This window comes from Penicillium pulvis (assembly GCF_028828015.1).
Source record: "Penicillium pulvis strain IBT 33274 chromosome Unknown scaffold_8_segment0_segment0, whole genome shotgun sequence".
In the NCBI taxonomy this organism is placed as follows: Eukaryota; Fungi; Ascomycota; class Eurotiomycetes; order Eurotiales; family Aspergillaceae; genus Penicillium; species Penicillium pulvis.
The window spans coordinates 6,237,241-6,256,130 of NW_026643080.1; the positions used below are offsets into that span (position 1 = coordinate 6,237,241).

General features: G+C 47.2%; 9 protein-coding genes across 9 annotated transcripts; 6 read left to right on the forward strand and 3 right to left on the reverse strand.

Moving 5' to 3' along the window:
* Nucleotides 1-108: 108 nt before the first annotated feature.
* Nucleotides 109-1,596, forward strand: N7503_011768 (MCT family MFS transporter; the record flags this gene model as incomplete). The annotated part of the gene is made up of 1 exon (XM_057071314.1): nucleotides 109-1,596. One exon carries the CDS (start codon nucleotides 109-111, stop codon nucleotides 1,594-1,596), a length of 1,488 nt encoding a protein of 495 aa, XP_056917925.1.
* A 1,868-nt stretch (nucleotides 1,597-3,464) lies between these two features.
* Nucleotides 3,465-3,719, forward strand: N7503_011769 (uncharacterized protein; the record flags this gene model as incomplete). The annotated part of the gene is made up of 1 exon (XM_057071315.1): nucleotides 3,465-3,719. The coding sequence occupies one exon, from the start codon at nucleotides 3,465-3,467 to the stop codon at nucleotides 3,717-3,719; it is 255 nt and encodes an 84-aa protein (XP_056917926.1).
* A 1,411-nt stretch (nucleotides 3,720-5,130) lies between these two features.
* Nucleotides 5,131-5,914, reverse strand: N7503_011770 (CCCH zinc finger DNA binding protein; the record flags this gene model as incomplete). The annotated part of the gene is made up of 4 exons (XM_057071316.1): nucleotides 5,131-5,475; nucleotides 5,526-5,573; nucleotides 5,635-5,778; nucleotides 5,837-5,914. The coding sequence occupies 4 exons, from the start codon at nucleotides 5,912-5,914 to the stop codon at nucleotides 5,131-5,133; spliced, it is 615 nt and encodes a 204-aa protein (XP_056917927.1).
* Nucleotides 5,915-7,227: 1,313 nt separating this feature from the next.
* N7503_011771 (major facilitator superfamily domain-containing protein) lies at nucleotides 7,228-9,118 on the reverse strand (the record flags this gene model as incomplete). The annotated part of the gene is made up of 5 exons (XM_057071317.1): nucleotides 7,228-7,452; nucleotides 7,549-8,749; nucleotides 8,811-8,881; nucleotides 8,930-9,003; nucleotides 9,058-9,118. The coding sequence occupies 5 exons, from the start codon at nucleotides 9,116-9,118 to the stop codon at nucleotides 7,228-7,230; spliced, it is 1,632 nt and encodes a 543-aa protein (XP_056917928.1).
* A 457-nt stretch (nucleotides 9,119-9,575) lies between these two features.
* Nucleotides 9,576-11,207, forward strand: N7503_011772 (amidohydrolase; the record flags this gene model as incomplete). Its single annotated transcript, XM_057071318.1, has 1 exon — nucleotides 9,576-11,207. The coding sequence occupies one exon, from the start codon at nucleotides 9,576-9,578 to the stop codon at nucleotides 11,205-11,207; it is 1,632 nt and encodes a 543-aa protein (XP_056917929.1).
* Nucleotides 11,208-11,543: 336 nt separating this feature from the next.
* N7503_011773 (uncharacterized protein) lies at nucleotides 11,544-12,631 on the forward strand (the record flags this gene model as incomplete). The annotated part of the gene is made up of 2 exons (XM_057071319.1): nucleotides 11,544-12,111; nucleotides 12,204-12,631. The coding sequence occupies 2 exons, from the start codon at nucleotides 11,544-11,546 to the stop codon at nucleotides 12,629-12,631; spliced, it is 996 nt and encodes a 331-aa protein (XP_056917930.1).
* A 168-nt stretch (nucleotides 12,632-12,799) lies between these two features.
* On the forward strand, nucleotides 12,800-14,055 carry rad14 (DNA repair protein RAD14; the record flags this gene model as incomplete). Its single annotated transcript, XM_057071320.1, has 3 exons — nucleotides 12,800-12,898; nucleotides 12,968-13,577; nucleotides 13,640-14,055. The coding sequence occupies 3 exons, from the start codon at nucleotides 12,800-12,802 to the stop codon at nucleotides 14,053-14,055; spliced, it is 1,125 nt and encodes a 374-aa protein (XP_056917931.1).
* Nucleotides 14,056-14,995: 940 nt separating this feature from the next.
* Nucleotides 14,996-16,133, reverse strand: N7503_011775 (uncharacterized protein; the record flags this gene model as incomplete). The annotated part of the gene is made up of 2 exons (XM_057071321.1): nucleotides 14,996-15,705; nucleotides 15,764-16,133. 2 exons carry the CDS (start codon nucleotides 16,131-16,133, stop codon nucleotides 14,996-14,998), a joined length of 1,080 nt encoding a protein of 359 aa, XP_056917932.1.
* A 637-nt stretch (nucleotides 16,134-16,770) lies between these two features.
* Nucleotides 16,771-18,620, forward strand: N7503_011776 (MFS sugar transporter-like protein; the record flags this gene model as incomplete). The annotated part of the gene is made up of 6 exons (XM_057071322.1): nucleotides 16,771-16,872; nucleotides 16,940-16,965; nucleotides 17,021-17,376; nucleotides 17,441-17,815; nucleotides 17,879-18,281; nucleotides 18,338-18,620. The coding sequence occupies 6 exons, from the start codon at nucleotides 16,771-16,773 to the stop codon at nucleotides 18,618-18,620; spliced, it is 1,545 nt and encodes a 514-aa protein (XP_056917933.1).
* Nucleotides 18,621-18,890: the final 270 nt, after the last annotated feature.

Here is an 18,890-nt window from a genome sequence, read left to right on the forward strand (position 1 = left end):
GTAAATTGAAATTAAAGCAAGTGGCTACGGAAATTTGATTCTATTTGGTTATTTGTATTTAGAAGAGGAAGAAAGGCCAATTGAGTTCATCATATGCCTTACCCCGACATGTCTCCGGACCCTTCAATCAACAACGAATACAAATCAAACGCCAGCCATCATTTGACTCGGAATCTCTCACTCTCGGAGAAAGTTGAGAATCAAGAGGTTTCCGAATACGATGCGCCTAGGGATCAGTCTTCCGATTCTTCAGACGAGGGAGATTCCACACCGCAGTCGCATGAAAGCGATCCCGACTTCTATCCCGAGGGAGGATGGAACGCCTGGAGTGTTGTCCTTGGAAGCTGGATGGCCAGCTTCAGCACCATCGGAATGATGAACAGTCTAGGAATCTTCCAAACCTACCTGGAAGAGCATCAATTACGGGAATATTCATTCGGCAAAATTGGGTGGATCCTCGGCGTTTTCTCGTTTCTCGCTTTCTTCTGCGGGATTCAGGTCGGCCCAATATTCGACGCGAAGGGCCCTCGTATTCTCGTCACCTGCGGTGGGATCGGGACCGTCCTATCAATGATCCTAATAGGATTCTGCACCCGTTACTGGCATTTCATGCTAGTCTTCGGAGTTCTGGGAGGTGTCAGTGTGTCACTTGCTTTCAACCCCGCAATTTCTATTGTCGCGCATTACTTCCGTCGAAGACGAGGCCTTGCAACGGGCGTTGCATCTTCTGGTGCGTCGTGCGGTGGCGTGGTATTTCCACTGCTTTTCCAAAGCGTGGCGAGTCGGATCGGATTTGCATGGGCCACACGCGTTATTGCGCTTGTGGACTTGGTCGCTTTCAGTATTGCTATAATGCTTATTCGATCTAGGCTTCCGCCTAGAACAACGGGTGTAAGAGCAATGCTTCCTGACCTCTCTTTGTTCTGTAATGGTACGCTCATGCTCGCGAGTATGGGAATATTCTTTATGGAGTGGGGCTTGTTTGTCCCTCTTACTTATTTGACATCTTACGCCCTGCTCCATGGGCAATCTTCGCAGTTTTCCTTTTTGTTGCTGTCCTTGGTCAATGCGGGCTCGGTCTTTGGTCGGTGGATCCCGGGTTACTGTGCTGATCGCATTGGTCGATTCAATACTTTGATCATCACTATATTTGGCTGTCTGCTCTGTGTTACCTGTCTGTGGATCCCGGCCGGGTCTAGTAAAGCTGTGATCACGGTCTTTGCATTGCTATTTGGATTCACCAGTGGCAGTAATGTAAGTTTGGCCCCAGTGTGCATTGGGCAACTATGCAAACTTGAACAGTATGGCCGCTACTATGCTACAGCCTACGTTATTGTCAGTATAAGGTATGTAAAGAAGAGAAACAATGTCTCTATTTCTCTGTCCTTGAAAGCTTCGCCTTGCGCATACGAAATCACTGACGCAAAAAGTACTCTCACTGGGATTCCAATAGCCGGCCAGATCCTAACTGCGTGTGGTGGCGAATATAAAGGTTTGATCTCCTTTGCGGCCGCCAGTTATGCAGCAAGTTTTGTATGTCTGGTTGTCACAAAGTTTGTCTGCTGTGGCTGGTCTCAGCCATGGGCAATCTTTTAGCCATGCTGCGCGAGCAAATTTGGTATTTTGGAAGATATGTAGAGTAATGAAACCTTAGCATCTAGATTGTTCGCACTCGGTGAGAACACCATAAGGAACCAATTGATTCTTGATGAGGGAAAGAAGGACTGTCGGTTCCCAAGCCGGAGATCCCAGACATTTTGCCTTGTCAATGAAATGATTGATTGGATTTTTTTTTCTTTCTCAATAATCTCTGCATACTCCGTGGACATCTTTACTTACTCTTGGCGACATGGAATGACTTGGCACTCAAGAGTACTATGGCCGCTGTGGGGAATGACCCACTTTTGCCCACGCAGTAAAGAGCATGACTTTGAAACCTGGAACTTCAGGGAAATAACCACATGGCTCATCTAGATTCGTGTAAAATAGACAAATGCGGCGTTCGATCGGTGGTTCCCTAACAGGCCTTTTCTGGGAGTCGGGCTGAACAGCCTGCCTCAGGACAAGAACGGCGTGGTGGGGCTTTACGTGGTGCACGAACCACTTTCCGCCCTGGTGGAGCCGCAGAACTGGTCTGGCCTGGACAATCGATCGCCAAGACCCCCACTGGGAACCATCAGATCTTGTCATTGACTAGCAGTCTAACATGTTTGCTTGGCAGATGCCGGTAGAAAACTCCGGTGCTCGGTCGATTGGTCTAGGCTGTCGTATTCTGGTGCAATGACAGGTTCCAAACCCGGGGTACGAACCGGTTCCCGTGGGAGTGGTCAAGTTACTTGGTACCGTGGTTGATTAGATAACCTTATTCGTGCTGGAAAACATATCTTGGGCATTTTCGAAACGTGAACCTGAAGCTGGGACCCATGGCTGCTGAAGTAATCGGCACGAACTCATCTATCTCGAGAACTTTTGACTTACAGGACTTATTGGTCGGCTCTATTTCTTGTCCGGCACGCCCGTACCTAGGCGCGGATACGAGATGCGGGATCGTAAGTGGCGGCCGAATTAGGTTATTTGATGATGCCAAGGTTCCTAGATTTTTGTAGAGTTCAGCTCTTAATAGTCACTTGTAATGGGATGAATGGAGTGGAGCAGAGAGAGAGTGGGAGAGAGCTCAGGCTTCCTCTAAGTATAACTTTTGTTCAATAAAGCTCAACAAGCTCTTTATGGATCTAAAAAGCCTCGATCCCTAGAGCCTCACCGAAACAACCAGTCGAAGCGGCCTCATTTGGTTAGCATTCAGTTATCCACTTTAAAGTTAATTTACCGTCGGATACTTTCTCTGGCTGAATATAATCTATACTAGGTTGGGGTTTTGCTGTTCAATTGAACTCTTCACCCATGGATCTACATTGGCTTTCCCCTCGTTATCTCCGCATTTGGATCTTTTGATGGCTCTGAGTTCTAGACAGACTATTGACTGGAGTGTTATCTGCCGACATCTTGAATCCAGACCTGAGTACGGGGTGTACACACTGGTACCACAATCATCATCACGGCGGGACGCTCGACCAAATGAAAGCTTTCTTCAACTTCAACCTTCTGACCACTGATCTAGATCCAATGTTCGCATGGACCGTAGGTTAATCTTCGTATTCCCCCCACGAACGGGACGTCAATGCAAGCGTTCCTACGGGTATTCTCTAAGATTACCTCTACAGTTGGACACCTAGAGGTGATAGGATCATCTGTCTGAGTTTGATCTAGACCGACCAGCAGCAGCAGATCAATGATTCATTGATGGCCACCAACATCTGGCAAGAATTCCTATCACACAGCTTGTGAGGTGGGAGGAAAACTACTTAAAGACTCAAGATTTCCGCCAGTGTTTGTCCCATTCCAACTCACACTTCACTGACTACAACAATACAAAGAAAGACTTCACTCTCCAACCAACCTTCAACATGCTCTTGAAGAACTTCCTTGCTCTCTTCGCCATCGCTGGAATGGCCGCCGCTCTTCCAGCTGAGGAGTTTGAAGCTAGGGAGTTTGAAGTTGATGCGCGAGCCAAGCCCCCTCCCCCGCCCCCTCCTCCCCCTCCTCCCCCGCCTAAGTGCCCTCCCGGTAATCAATTGTGCTGCTCTATCGTCCTGGGCAATAACATCGGAGTCTTCTGCCAGAAGGGTGAGATTTTTGTTCTGTCTGATATCCATATCTGATAGCACTTCTGCTGACATCAATATTAGCTCCGGGGGATGGCAAATGCACGCACGGTAGTTCCCTTTGCTGCACGAAGGGAATCAAGGTCGATGTAAGCTCTTCTTTATTTTCATTCAGACGTGCAAGGAAAAAGTGCTAAAGCCAATAAGGTGTTCGGAAACACAATCTGTGTCCAGTAAGAGAAGTACAAGTACTTCAACCTTCGCCCACGACACATGGCAACCTTGGAAGAGTACTTTCAATAGTCTCTCCATATTCTGACTGCTGGACTCCGACTGGTGGATGGTCGACCACATTCTTTACCAAGGACGGCTCGCTTATTGGTATGTTGGAATTTTGATTTGAATTATAATAATAATAATAACTAGCAAAAACAATGCTATAATAAATGTTGTTGAAAGGGTTGAAAATTGTGGAGCCATTGTAGTTTAACGTACAATAAGTGGTGGCCTGTGGTATGACGATGCTGCTTGTTGAGATTTTCAATTGCTATCTATCTGAAAACTGGTCTGCTATCATGCTAGCTACCATGTAGCACGATCTTGTAAGCAATCTACCTTCCATTGTCAACTAGCATACGAGGATTGATATTAGAATATTTGGCCAAAATGAACTAAAAGTGACAAACTGAAACGACGAACTGAAACACCGATAGCTCAGTATATCAAGCTGGGCTCACAATTCTGGTGTCAACACCGTGGGGGAACTTGCAAGTCGGAATTGTACAATCTTTTGGACACCGATGACCCTGCACACAACTTTGATCATCACATCGCAAGCCCCTCGGACAGGCAGACAGGCGAGCGACACACATCAAATTAATCACATCTCGCTCATCAAGCCTTGGCTCATGCTTATGAGTACAGCCTCTTTCTTCATATGAACAGGTTCCCAATATATGAAACTGATTGCAGAACTTTTGCTGCTTGAGAACCTCAAGTTTTCCCTTCGTGGAATAGTGCAAAGGGCTATCAACCCGTTCTCCGTTAGCATTCCTACAGACAACCAGCCTAGAAATGCTAGCTCTGGTCGCTCTCATAGGTAAATTTGCAGGTGTGGAGTTGTCCACAGGTAACCCTGGTACTGCAGGTGCTGCTCTTGCCACAGAGGCGTAGTTTTCAGTGGGTGTTCGCGGTGGTGTGATTGCCGGCGGGGTAATTGTACCACCGAACGAAACCCTTCTAGACAGCTGGCTTGATCGAAAAACACCGGGGAACGATGTCGTCTCGAAGTCAGGTACCAGCTCTCTTAGTTCGCGACCGAATGGTGGACCCTCCACCATGGAAATACGCTTGGATCCACGGTAGGGCCCCAATACACGCGCATAACCATTGTCTGCAGATCCACAGAAGACGATGTGCTGGCAATGTACGTCGTCAAAGTAGTGTTCAAAGAGAGCTACAAGTCTAATTAGCAAATGCCCGCAACGCTGGAGATAAGAAACATCGTAAAATCACCTCGGATCTTCACATCGGAGCATTCCTTCCCGTTGCCAGCATCCACAAAGTCGCACAGAGGATTTTCCATGTTGAATCCTTGGATGAAGGATCCCAAGGCATATTCTGAGCTCAAGACTTCCGTATTACGATACGTCTTTGCTAAGCCAGCCACATTCGCAAACACCCGAATCTTGTACTGAATGTTGGCGTCGACATCGGGTGCAACCTTTCGGACATGATTCCGTACAGCTTCCATGAGAGCCTTTGCTGCGGAACCACCGCCTGTTCGTCCGTCTCGAACGAACTCGTTCAAGAACTACGATTATACATTGTTAGCTAGGTACCAAGAATAGACGATGTACTCACGTTCATATGGTCACCATCCACAAGTACTGATGCAAATCTCATTTTTGCCTGTTATCATGTGGTCAACAACATATTTGTACTGGTAGATAAGATCAATCGCCGAGCATACTTCCTTATCAGTCTTTTCTCTCAGCTCACTCTCTATGTTCTTGACATCTTTCCTATACATTTCGACCAACTTTTTCTGGTCTTGGTAATCATTTTTCTCTCGTTGAAGATCATTTTGGAGGCGTTCAACACAGCACAGGAGGTCCTGCATACAAAAGATCAGTTAGTGGAGTTCAGCCGGGGGCCATATGTACTGAGCACACCTCGATAATCTTGTCCTTGCTGTCTTCAGTAACCCTCACCGTTTCGAATCTTGTCTTCAACTGTATCAAATCCGCCATATTGATCAATTCCCAACAGAGTGAAGACTCAAACTTGACATAGGAGAGAAAGGGATAAGAAGAAACCGGAAGAGCTTCGGTATTTCTATTTCATTTCTCGTGGAAGATTCCAGCTTCCTACTAACTTGTGGCCACGATTTCATTCGACGCGTCATGTTGGATATTCCAGTTGCATGAAGTCTTGTGTCTAACTGGCTATTCTAGGTAAGAGACGGTTGTTGGCTGCATACCATTGGTGCGGCCTTGGCAGCGCCGCCTCCGCCCCAATTTGACGAGTGGTTGTTGCAGGGTTTATGGCGAAGCGCCGACAGAAAACAAAAGCTGCGGCAAGGCGCATTTTTCCCTTCCCTTACCACGAAAACAGCCTGTTATTATGGTCGCCAAACGTACTGGATTCCAACTCTTCTCTTCAATAAGAATGATGTCAAGGGTAGAACTTGCATATTGAGCGGGGCAGTCTGGGCACCTATTTTTGTATCGCTATGTATGTTGATTAGCAGCCGTAGTTGGAGTTCAGTTGCGGTCGGCTTCTTTCTCTTATCTCAGTTTGAAACCATTTTTGGTCAGGGTCTCCTCTCACGATGAACATTCGTCGTACGTAATCTTGGGTAAATGAGTAAATCCATGATGAAATCGCATTGGCAATAAGGTTTCCCTTTTGGCCTTTCAGACGCATTAGGCTTCGTTTTGTGGATGTTATATTGACAGAGCCTATCAAGGGTAATAGCAGTACTACGGGTAATGGTAACAGTAAGAAAATCGCAGAGTTCTCACACTTTCAGGGCATTGGCTTGAGCATTTTGAATCGCAACAATAGAGGCCTGTACAAGATTCACTCTCAGGTCGTCTTGGTCACGCTAATGATAGTTGAAGAAAATCAATAACGATAGCATTATCTCTTGCAGTCCTCCAGTTGATACTTGTAAACCCTGCACCAGAATGAACAGGCAAAGAACCCGCTAGCTTCCATCAGTTGATATAAGTATCTAATTGAACCTATATACTCCCTGTCAAAGCATATAAAACTCACTTTTCTATTTTGTCCAGCATGGACCTGTCCATAAATCAGTCACGCGCGATGATGACGTTGTTCTCATCCGATTTAATGACTGTTAAATTGAAAAAGAGTAAGATAGTGGCTAGTGCCCATATATAGCCAGCAGTATGTGGCACTGGTTTTGTCATTATAGAACTAGAGGAAAAGGCTTCTCCGGATCTTTTATAGGTGATGACGGATTGCTATTTGCTTGCTTATGACTGAAGATTGAGTCTACTTTAATGCCCAAGCTGTGCCCCACGCCTTATCCCTGCAATCATGAATAGCTGTGATATCTTTCTGCGGTCTTCGCTCTCAGCTGCTTACCGAAATACATGAAGACCAGTGTACCAGGGCCTAATATCGTGATCATGTACACTGCAAGTGTCAAGAACACACTCTGTAAGCCGACAGCTGTTTCCCAAGGTGTGATCGCAAAAACAAATATTGTCGCGAGGAGGTTTCTAACAAACGTCACGCCAACAAGGGAATCTGCCACAATCTGGGAAAAGCAACAAGCAACAGAGTCAGCTCATGAAATTCACTCTCCTCTAACTTTTCAACCATTTGCCAGAGACTTGTCTGTGTCGGAACTTACGTTCGTGTATGCATCTGTCAGATACGTCAAGGAAGCGCTGCTCACAGGCGCCATGGCGAGCCCAAAGATAGCGTATCCAGCTGCAACAATAATCCATCTATCGCCATTGCCAAGGCTATATCCGAAGAGAAGGATGCCAGCTGGGACGAGTGGCGCAAATGCCAACACAATCCAGAGACGCATTTCGGGCTCAAACAGGCCACCGTTCCTCTTTGCTAATAAGAGAATCAGTCGATCGCTCAGCGGCCCTGTGATCAAGCTTCCCAGTGTTGTTCCGATGAGTGGAGCCAAGGACATAAGACCGATCTGTGATGCAGTAAAGTTATATGGCGCTTCCGGCATGACAGAAGCGATCACGGTAATCATAACCTGCCATGTAGCAGTTATGACGCCGTAAAGAACTGCAACGTAAAAAACCGCAGGAAACGCAACGGTAACAACCAAGGGTTGATATATATGCCGAGTGAAGAAGCCCAGCGAACCTGGAGTAATAGACCACAGAGCGAGACGCCGCACGTAAGGTGTGCGAAGGATAGAAAGGTCAATGTCAGGCCTGCATGTATGATTTGTTGTGGGTTGTACTTTGGCCAACTCAATATCATGATCATTCTCGTAGTCATCCTTTCCCGTTTCTTGTTTCTGTTGGGCAGTAGAATCTATTTCCTCGGTTGTGTTGCTCGGAGATAACCCATCAATGCAGTCAAAAAATTTGGTCTCTTCGTACAAAAAGAGGAACAACACAAAGCAAACTCCGAACAGAATCGCCATCCACCACCATACCCATCGCCACCCCTGTGAGTCAGTGATGTATCCTGCTACCAGAGGCGCGAGGGCAGAACCGATGATCATAACCCATATATAGAGGGAATTCATCTGGCCTCTTTGGTGAACGAAAAACATATCAGCTACTGTCATTTGAACGATCACTTCGGCCAGTGCCCCAAGAAGGCATGAAAGGCCATTCACGAGCATGAGGTCCGCAATTGTTTGTGCTTTTGCAAACCAAATACATATGGCAACCTGCAAAAGCGCGCTGAGAAGATAAATAGGGCGTCGGCCAAACTTGAGAGCAACTGGGATGAAAATCAGGGCTCCAATACATAGAGTGGCTGAGCCGGTTGCGTAGCTATCGTTTAGTATTTCATAGCTAAACCCCAGCTGTTCATTCATTGGTGCCCATGTCGGCGTTGCAGCCCCAATACTTTCATAACAGGACGTTAGTATTCACTGTTTTTCAGCAAGGTATCTGGAATGGCACTTACACAGCAAACATCAGTAAGGAGTAAAGTAGGACCAGGCCATAGTTTAGATATTTCTCCCATGGTTTCCAGTTCTAGTCAAATGTCAGTATCAGTAGATTACTATAGTTCATCATTATTACCAAAGGATCATTTGGGTTCCGTGATGGTGTAGGTTGCAGAATAATGGCATCCCCTGAAACACTTCGCTGGAGGTCTGATGCAAATATCGTCAGCAAAGTTCATTTTTCGCAGCGCATCGCTTATTTACCTTCTAGTGGAACAGTTCCAGGAGGTTGCGATGGTTCTCGGGTGTTCATATCAGGAGGCATCGGGATGTGAGCCGAGATCAATGGTTTCAGACATGCAAAGCAGAATAAAATCTACTGTAACATGAGATCTGGCGAGGACTTTATTATCAAAGCGTCTACAGCAGGTCATTTTAAGTATCGGTTCGGTCGCCTGTCGTGGCTAGTCGGGAAACAGATTGTGTTGTCATGATCGTGATGCAAATTGCTCGTTATTGGGTGCTAGCTGCGGAAGATGACCCCTACGTCGGAAATATTGTACTGAACCTTCCGTTTGGCATGCAAAATTCCCTAGTTGGTCCAATAAACTTCTGCTGAATACGGATGTGTAGGTTTATTTCAAGGTAACAATCGGATCGGCCGACCCGCTTGGATAAATGCTGCGGGTCTACCGAAGCATAATGTTCATCAATCGTACGCCAGATCCAGCGTCAAGCTCAAGATGCCTCTACATGAGCATCATCAGTCCATGCATTCAATAATGTCGCGCGTCACTATTTTCAAGAACTGTCGAGCTTTTTGCCCAGAAAATGGCCTTTCTGATGATGAGTTCTTAGGCTGCTTTGTGGTTAAAGGCAACAAATTCACCCATGTCGGATACGACACAGATGAGGAAGTTCAAGCTGCAAAGCTTCAAGGTGCTCAAATCATTGATCTTAAGAACCAAGTGGTCGTTCCCGGGTTTATTGACAGTCACACGCACTTTCTGCTCTTTGGACTGGCCCTACAAAAGTTAGACCTGAGCGGCTGCAAATGCTTCCAGGATATCGAAAGAGCCATCATTGGCTATGCTAAGGAACACCCAGAGCTTCCTCGGATCCTTTGTCGTGGTTGGCATCAGCCCTCAACAAACAGCGAAGCATTTGCCAGTATGATAGATCATATTGATGCTCGACCTATTTTTATCGAAGCGTTGGACCTTCATTCAACGTGGTGTAACACCCGTGCGTTAAAAGAGATGGGCGTTGAAACCATTCCAGATCCACCTGGAGGAAAGATCCATCGAACTGAGGATGGATCACCCTCAGGACTAATGGAAGAGAGCGCTCAAACTGGAATTGTCTGGCCACATCTGATGAATATCAGCACTGTGGAAGAAAGATTGACGGCTTTAAAGGATGCTTTAGCGGCGTATCTAGAGTCCGGTTACACTGGCCTGGTCGATATGGCCATGGATAGCACTGCGTGGGAGGCATTAAGGCTCTTGCGAGAAAGCCAGCATGTTCCTATACATGTTGCTGCTCATTGGTACATTCCCTTCACCGACGACAAAGATGAGCTATCAGAGTACATTGACGAAGCGATCGCCAAGCATTCCGAATTCCACCCAACTACCTCTCCGGAGTTCTGTGTAGTTGGCATCAAAATAATCGCTGATGGGGTAGTGGACGGCTGTACAGCTGCTCTAAGTCACCCATATTCCGGCGTTAGCCCTGGAACGGTTGATCCAATTTGGCCCTTGGAAAGTATGAAATGGGTGGTAAAGCGAGCCGCAGATGCTGGTCTGCAGGTTGCAATCCATGCCATTGGTGACGTCACAATAAAAAACGCAATCGACAGCATCGAAGCTGCTTCCAGCCCTCGGGGACGACATCGCATTGAGCACCTGGAGCTCGCTTCGGTGGTTGATGCGAAACGACTTGGAGAACTCGGCATTACCGCATCCATTCAGCCAGTCCATTCCGATCCGGTATTGACTAAGGCTTATCCCAAGATTCTTCAGCCTCGCTTGTGGGATCGAGTGTTCCCATATCGCGAATATCTTGACGGACATGCCTGTGTTGCGATCGGGACGGACGCGCCGACTGCGAAACACCTTCCATTGCCAAACCTTTACAATGCTACAACACGGAAGTCAGCTTTGGATCCGAGCTCATCTCAGACGACCAACCCTGTCGGTGCTATTTCGCTGATTCAGGCTGCAATTGCAGCAACCTCAGGAGCGGCATATTCCCGGTTTGCTGAAGGGTGGACTGGGAGCATAGCTAAAGGCCATCGGGCGGATTTTGTGGTGCTAGAGACTGAGTGGACGTCTGAAACATTGCTTAACACTATTGTCCAGCAGACATGGGCCTTGGGAGAAAAGGTCTTTGATCAGAGAATGGCAAGGTAGTTGGTTGTAGTCAAATCAGGGCCCTCAATCATATAAACTTGATCCACCGAGGCCCACCTTCAACGTCTTGGCAGCACGTAGAGCTTCTATGATGGAAGTGATTTCCTATCTCAAGGCGTGACTTCTTTCACGTTAAGAGCTACTAAGATGATAGAAGAAGACAGAGAGCTAGTACTATGCACGACAAGATTCATGAAGAAATTCCTTCCATTGAAAATGGTGGAACTTCCTTCTAGATGGAGAGAGCGGTGGAGTTCATATGCGGGCAGAAAAAGGTCCCGCGACGCAGTCAACTAAACAGCTAATCGGGTCAACACCCTCTTTTTTGGCATCCAAATGGAGGAAAACCGGACTTCGGAAGGTACAGGCTTCAAGCCCTCCTTCGAGTCAAAACAACCTTTCCCGCCCTTAATGGACGAGCTTGTCTCGCCCACGGATGCACAAGGAGCTTTTCCTGAAGATGAAAGCATCACCTCGCCCGGCTACGACGAGATCGAGGTAGAGGACGATGCCGATTTCCAGTCTCACTATTCCCTCGATCCTCAATCATTATCCGATTCAGAATCAGAAGAATCAGAAGAAGAAATTGGGCGCGATCACCCATTCCGACAATCCTCCAGCTCCCTCCACGGACCCAATGCCTTTGCACCCCCCTTTTACAATCGACCGCCAACGCCTCTGCCACCGTCTCCTTCCCTGACATCCTTGCTACGGCCGCCTTTCTCAACTACCACTTCACGTCCTACGACACCAGACAGCTCTGATGTGGAGACTCCGAACGATACGGAGGCTGCCGTGGCGAAGTCTGCCCGTCGTGCAACTACTGTCCCCCGCGCGAGTCCTAAGGTCCCTACATATGAGTACTATGGGTTCGTGCTCTATTTGGCCTCGTCACTTGCCTTCTGTGAGTATTCCTGGAGTAACGCCACTATGGTGGCGCTGTTTCCAACGCCTATTGGCCTTTGCTGTTCATTTGCTAATATTTGGTGCTCGCAGTGTTCTACTTGCTATGGTCATATCTCCCGTCACCTTTCCTTCACCAGCTTGGAATCTATTACTACCCTAATCGCTGGTGGGCTCTGGCCATCCCGTCTTGGTTGGTAATTTCGATCGTTTATATCTACGTCGCGCTCGCCTCATACAACACCGGGTATCTCACCTTGCCCATGAACAGCATTGAAAATATCGTCGATGAAGTTGCCAATGTCGCAGTCATTGATGGAAAGGCGCGACGACGACCAGGTGGAGCGACCAAGATGAAGCCAGGTGCCACATCTTTCCAGATTATGGGTCCGCAAAATCGCAAGGTCAATTGGTGGGAGATCTGGAGTGAGGGAACAGATGCGGTTATGGATATTCCGGTTGGTGGTGTATGTGAGGTTTTATATGGACAGGATCGTGACGAGGATGGTTTCGACTCGTAGCGATCGATCGATCAATGCATTAACCAATGACGTGTGACCCACTTTACGCGCGGTCACGTGTAGACGTGTCTCGCCGCCTGGCAGTCTTACCAAGGTTCTAACTCCGCGGATTTCCTCATATTATTCCTGTATCTCACCATATTCTGTGACGACCTGGTTTTGGCAAAGATGTCAGCAGAGCGGCCTTCAACACCTCCGCGGCAGAGCCCTGCGGGGCCTGGGCAACTCCCTCGAGGCCCCATTACTCCCGAGCAGCAGCGGAAGATTGTAAGTGCTTTTATTCTGGAAAGCGCCTCGACTCTAAGAGTCTTTGAATCTTACGAATTTCACCTCTAGGAAGAGAATCGCATGAAAGCCAAAGCACTGCGGGAGCTGCGAGAAGCTGGGCGCTCGTCACCCGCCACTACAGGACCCCGAACCTTACAAGCCACCCAAGGAGTTAAACGCTCGTTCAACTCGATGACTGCATCCAACCCTGCATCGATGCGTGATGCGCGCTCAGATGCGCCCTCGGCTAATCGTCCGCTGGATACGATTAAACCTGCCCGCAACTTCACTTCCTCATATGTTGACTTTGATTTCAGTAAGATGACTGATACGAAGGGTGGATTCCTGAGCCATGAAGATGATCCATTCAATAAGGCGCTACATGTCCCCGATGGGAAGGAACAAAAGCCAGCGCATATGACACAGAAGGAATGGGAGCGTCATCAACTACTATTGGCCTTAAAGCGGAACCATGAAGGGCCTTTTGAGCCCGGCTTGAGTGTACTGGATGACAAGACCAAGCAAAAGGTCTGTCGCGAATGTGGTAGTCTAGAAATTGACTGGAAATGGGAAGAGGAGCTCCGATGCCGTATCTGTCATGCATGCAAAGACAAATACCCGGAGAAGTACAGCCTCCTCACCAAGACCGAGGCGAAAGAAGACTATCTTCTTACTGATCGTGAGTCATCTCTACCACTCATCTCATCCTATCTCCATCGCATTGCTGATCAATCCCAACAGCTGAGTTGCGAGATGAAGAGCTTCTCCCCCGTCTCGAAAAACCCAATCCGCACAAGTCAACTTGGAATAACATGATGCTGTATCTTCGGTACCAAGTCGAGGAATATGCGCTATCGGATAAGAAATGGGGCTCCGCTGAGGCGCTGGATGCCGAATTCGAACGGCGCGAAACTGATAAAAAGAAACGACGTGAAGCCAAGTTCAAGACCAAGCTGCAAGACCTAAAGAAACGCACCCGAGTTGAAGCCTACCGTCGCAATCGACAAGGGGCTTCTGGTGGTGAGTTTGGGGATGACCTCAGTAGTAACCGGAAACATGTGCACGAATGGGGTCGACCCATCGATAATCCTGAGACGGGCATGCCGGTTAAGACGTGTGTTGGCTGTGGCATGGAGGTCGAAGAATTGGAGTTTTGAATTCCACCTGGGCAATGGTGTACCATAGCATTTTAGCTTGCCTTCCAAGCTTATCTTATTAGCATAATTTATGAGACCATGAGCATTCCAAGCAGAACCTTGAACCTTAGCGAAACCCAAAAATCTTTATACAGTCAAAGCCCGCTTATAGTACACCCTACCATCAAAGGAACACTGTGTATAATTAAGTATATTGTACAGTCGGTATACTTAGTTTCGTATAGCAAGTACATCGATCCTAATGTAGATGCGAACAGGGCGAATCGGCCTAGGTGCCTACCTATCTTATATTGACAGACGAGAGTCAGCACGGTGCGACTATACCTTAGGCAGCTAGATAGTGGCATATACATATCCTACTTGAGTGCCCGTTATACTAAGAGGAGCGCGACGAGATGCGGAGTGCCTTGTCCGAACGGGGGATCACGCCCCGTTAAGACGAACTCTTAACGCGACTGTGCACTACTAGGAAACAAGAGAGGTAGTATGTGTATGTCTCGGAATATTAAGTGCAGTGGTCTTGAAAAGATACAGGGGGAAAAAAGGGTCCTCGAAACAGTACAACTTATCTCGACGAATCTTAATGGTCTATCACAAGCACTCCGTTCGGGCCCGGGCCCTGGAATCTCCACTGAAAGCATGCCGGCCCAACTTCCCAATATGGCTAATAAAGACCATAACCCATTGCTTGCAGTGCATCTGCACTAGGTATACCTTTCTCGCCGAGATATCCAGTTAGCTTTGATTCATCTGTTCCTCCCGTGAAATCCCCAGGAGGGCGTCCTGCCAAGAAATTCTGGAGCTGCGACTTGATATAATGGACATTGGTTGGCGTGGTTGGCGTTGCTGCGATATAAACCACACTAGCATCATCCTTGCCAGAATGTTCAGTTTCAACTGCATGGATCATCTTCGACAGAATGACAAATCAGTATAGTACTTAATGGGAAAGCAGCATACTCCTTACATCGCAGTGCCACCATATTGTATCCCCGGGTCGCATATCCGGAATGTAAAGCAAACATTGTTCTAATCGTAGATGGGGATGCGACTCTCGGCTGACATATTGACTATCCTCCTCATGTGTGCCGGGAAACCACCCGTTTTCCGCATTGAAGACCCATCGAGACGCGTCCATGATATCCCCTTGAGCCGGAGGAGTAAAGAATGGTCGGAGTAATAGGTAGGCCATTGCTACGCTAACGTATGGGTAAAGCAGGAGGCTGCCTTCGCGTGGTTTTGCGGCTGTCATGGCTGTCCATCCTTGAAAAGCTCGAAAGACAGTGGAGTGCGCGCTGCCTTCGAATGCTGCTTGGTTGGCATCTTTTCTCAAATTAAGATCATAAGGATCGTGATTTTCGGGTGAGCCAGAGAATATGTTCTCATAGACCTTGCGGTAGAAAGGATCTGTCCATCGACAGAGGCTGCCAGCATCAATATGAGGTCCGAGGCCGTAAAACTCCTTGCCTGGTGGGCGAATGCGCAAAGCATCTGCGTATGTTAACGGATCAGATGAGGTGACTTGTGAGCTATCATGCCAGAATTCATTCAAGAACTTTTGAACACGGAGATGACGCAAGTGGCCGCGGAATGCCTGCTGAGTAGGTGTCCAAAAGATTCTGTAGACTGCTGGATTGGCCTCCGGCCATGCTGTAGTGTCTTAAATTAGAGGCCTGATAAATGATGACGGATAGGTGGCTGCACGCACCCGAGATCGACTCCTTATTTGAAGCAATATACCCTTTGAGGCTCTTGTATTGCGGAGAGACTTCTTCTTGGGGGATCACTCCTCTGATAACAAAACAACCGAGCTCTTTCATGCGCTGTTTCTCGTTGTCGTCGAGATTTTCCAAGTTCTCATACTCAAGGACTGGAATGATTGACGAGCCTTCGATGATTAGCTGTTGAGTAATTTGCTCAAGACGCTCACATGTTTTAATCCATGCGTCACGGAGGTTTTGCTCGCCATGCTCTGCAACTATCGCTTTTTTGTAACCTTGCATTCGTTCCTCGGACTGGACTGGTACATCTGACAATGTAAACTCAGGCCATTGAGGCCACTTATTCAGGACGGGCATATTACTGAACAATATCGGATAGATAAGGTTGAGCAGGTGAAAGTGCTTGCTCAGTTTGGTTCAGCACGGGTGTCTTTGTAGGCTTATCAGTAGCAAGCTCGTTTTCTGTCGGTGTTGAGTTTGCTTTAAACCATTCACTCGCCGCGATTTCGTTCGAAAGGGATTTGAACCGTTCCCCGCACGACTGAAAAGTGATAGCTCAAGAATCTAGCCACTCAAGATAGGTCGGGTCGCCCGAAGACTATCGGACTAGTCTACAGAATGTGAGTATCTATCTTTGATGAGCTACTTATCTATTGGCTCTCATGACGTGCGAGAAATCTTCGCCGCGCAATAGCGCGGATTCTGACTTTGAGACGTTTAATTATACTCTAGTAGATAACCACCTTTAAGATTTATGATCCTCAATATATGGATTTCTATCGGACTCACCGATCTACAATCAGGGGATTAACTGTATCTATCCATATAGACACTCGAGATAGTCTAGATATGACAAGTCTAGACTGCTCAGCGGGCCAGATATGTTTTCTTTTTTCAATTTGTACGTCTCTCGCAGGGACATTACTTATAGTGTGAAGCGAATTCGTTGTTTCTATAATCTCATTCTCTTTTGGTATTGTATCTAATAAGCAATATGCCGACATCTGAGAATGACCCGCATGTCTCGGTGAACTTCTTTCACTCATCAAGATTTCTCACGGCTCTTCTCATACTAGTGTGCATGGTACAATCAGCCGTACGTCTTCTATACTCCAAGTTCGAGTATCTACCTGAGTGAGCAATAGAGGCTGATAAACTAACAGACATACGGTTATGACGGTTCCATGATGTAGGGCCAGGACGTTCTTTATCCTTTCTAACTAAATCCTAATTAACTTCCTCAGGAACGGGCTCAACATCCTGCCTTCCTATACAGGTTATTTTAGTCTCAACACCGTGAACACCGCATTGAACACTTCCGCCGTCGGCATTGGAAACTGCGTCGCTGGCTTTTTCAATGGCATGATGTGTGACTATTTTGGCCGGCGTCTCACACTGTTCTACGCCTCTTGCATAGCCTTAGTGGGTATTATCATACAATCTGCAGCTCAGAATACTGGGATGTTCATTGCTGGCCGTATAATTATCGGCTTCGGCGTTGGGGTATCTTCCGCAGCATCACCCACTTACCTATCTGAAGTGGTACCCAGCAAATGGCGTGCATTCACCCTCGGCCTCTACTATGACTGCTGGTACGTTGGTAAGTGGTTGATTGATATTGTATAGATTCCGCGATGAACCTGGGCTTATTCGAATTTCTCTAGGCGCTCTCATTGCAGCGGGGGTTACATATGGCACCGCAAAATTGGATTCAACATGGGCATGGAGAGCTCCATCCATCCTGCAGGGCTTGTTCAGTGTAGTTTGTATTATTCTTTTACCTTTTGTTCCTGAGTCTCCACGTTGGTTGGTCTACCAGGGCCGTAGCCAGGAAGCTCTTGAGGCCCTTGCAGCCGCAAACTCTGATGGGGACACTTCTCATGAAGAAGTTCTGATTCAATTCAGCGAGATCACAGCTGCTATCCAGTGGGAGAAAAGCCAAGGAGAGAAATTGACACTTGTAGAGACGGTCAAGACCCCTTCTAATCGCAAACGGATGATGCTGTCTATCTCAGTTGCGATATTTTCAATGATTTCAGGTAAGAAGCCACATTGAACAAAATTACTTGATGATAGCAAATGCTCACAGGCGCGACAACCAGGGAACAATATCATTTCGTATTATTTAGGTGACATGCTGGATAATTCGGGAATAACAAACACCACCACCCAACTGGAAATCAATATCATTCTCAATTGCTTCTGTCTTCTCATCAGCATCATGGGCACCGCGTATGCCGATCGTCTGGGTCGTCGTACTCTGGCGATTAGTAGCACTGCGCTGCTCACGCTCTTCATTTTCATCATGGGCGGATTGACCAAGCTCTACGGTACCACGTCAAACATGTCAGGCATATACGCGACAGTGGCATCTATCTTCCTCTTTCAGGGGAGCTATAGCTTTGGCTGGACGCCTCTGAGTGTGATATACCCACCGGAAGTATTGCATTATTCAATTCGAGCTAACGGGATGGGTGTATACACGTTCTTTGCTTCTGGGTTCGGGTATGTTATCTTCTCTGTCTCCCAAAGTTGAGATAACATTATTGACACAATCAAAGGCTCTTGGCTACCTTCGCTTTCCCCATTGGGCTTGAGAAGATTGGCTGGAAGATCTATATGATCAATGGTGCTTGGGATGTATTGGAACTGCTTTTCGTGATTTTCTTCTGGGTTGAGACGAAAGGGAAAACGTTGGAGGAGATTGATGAGTTGTTGGATGATGCAAAGCGTAATGCTGTTCGTGATCTGGCCTTCCTTGAAAAGAATGCTGGTGAGGTTATTATCGGCCAAGAGGTAGTTGAGACTCAGAAAATTGCCCCCAAGAATTCCAAGGACAAGTAGTCAACACTTTTGACCAGTCTCTGCATTAGTACCTAGGTGTACAATGTTCATGGCGAAATTTTGAATTCATCACATTTTCACTCCAATGAAGTTCTTCTCATAGGCTGTGTACTTAAATTTGTGAATCGTTGGGCATTAGACAAGCAGATGGCTACCTATTACTAACGTATTTAGCTAGCCTTGGGATGAAAATTGGTCTGAATGTGACCTAGTCTGGTACCAAGCCGCGGTAGCGAAAAGGGACTGTATACGCTTTCGACTGGATAGGAA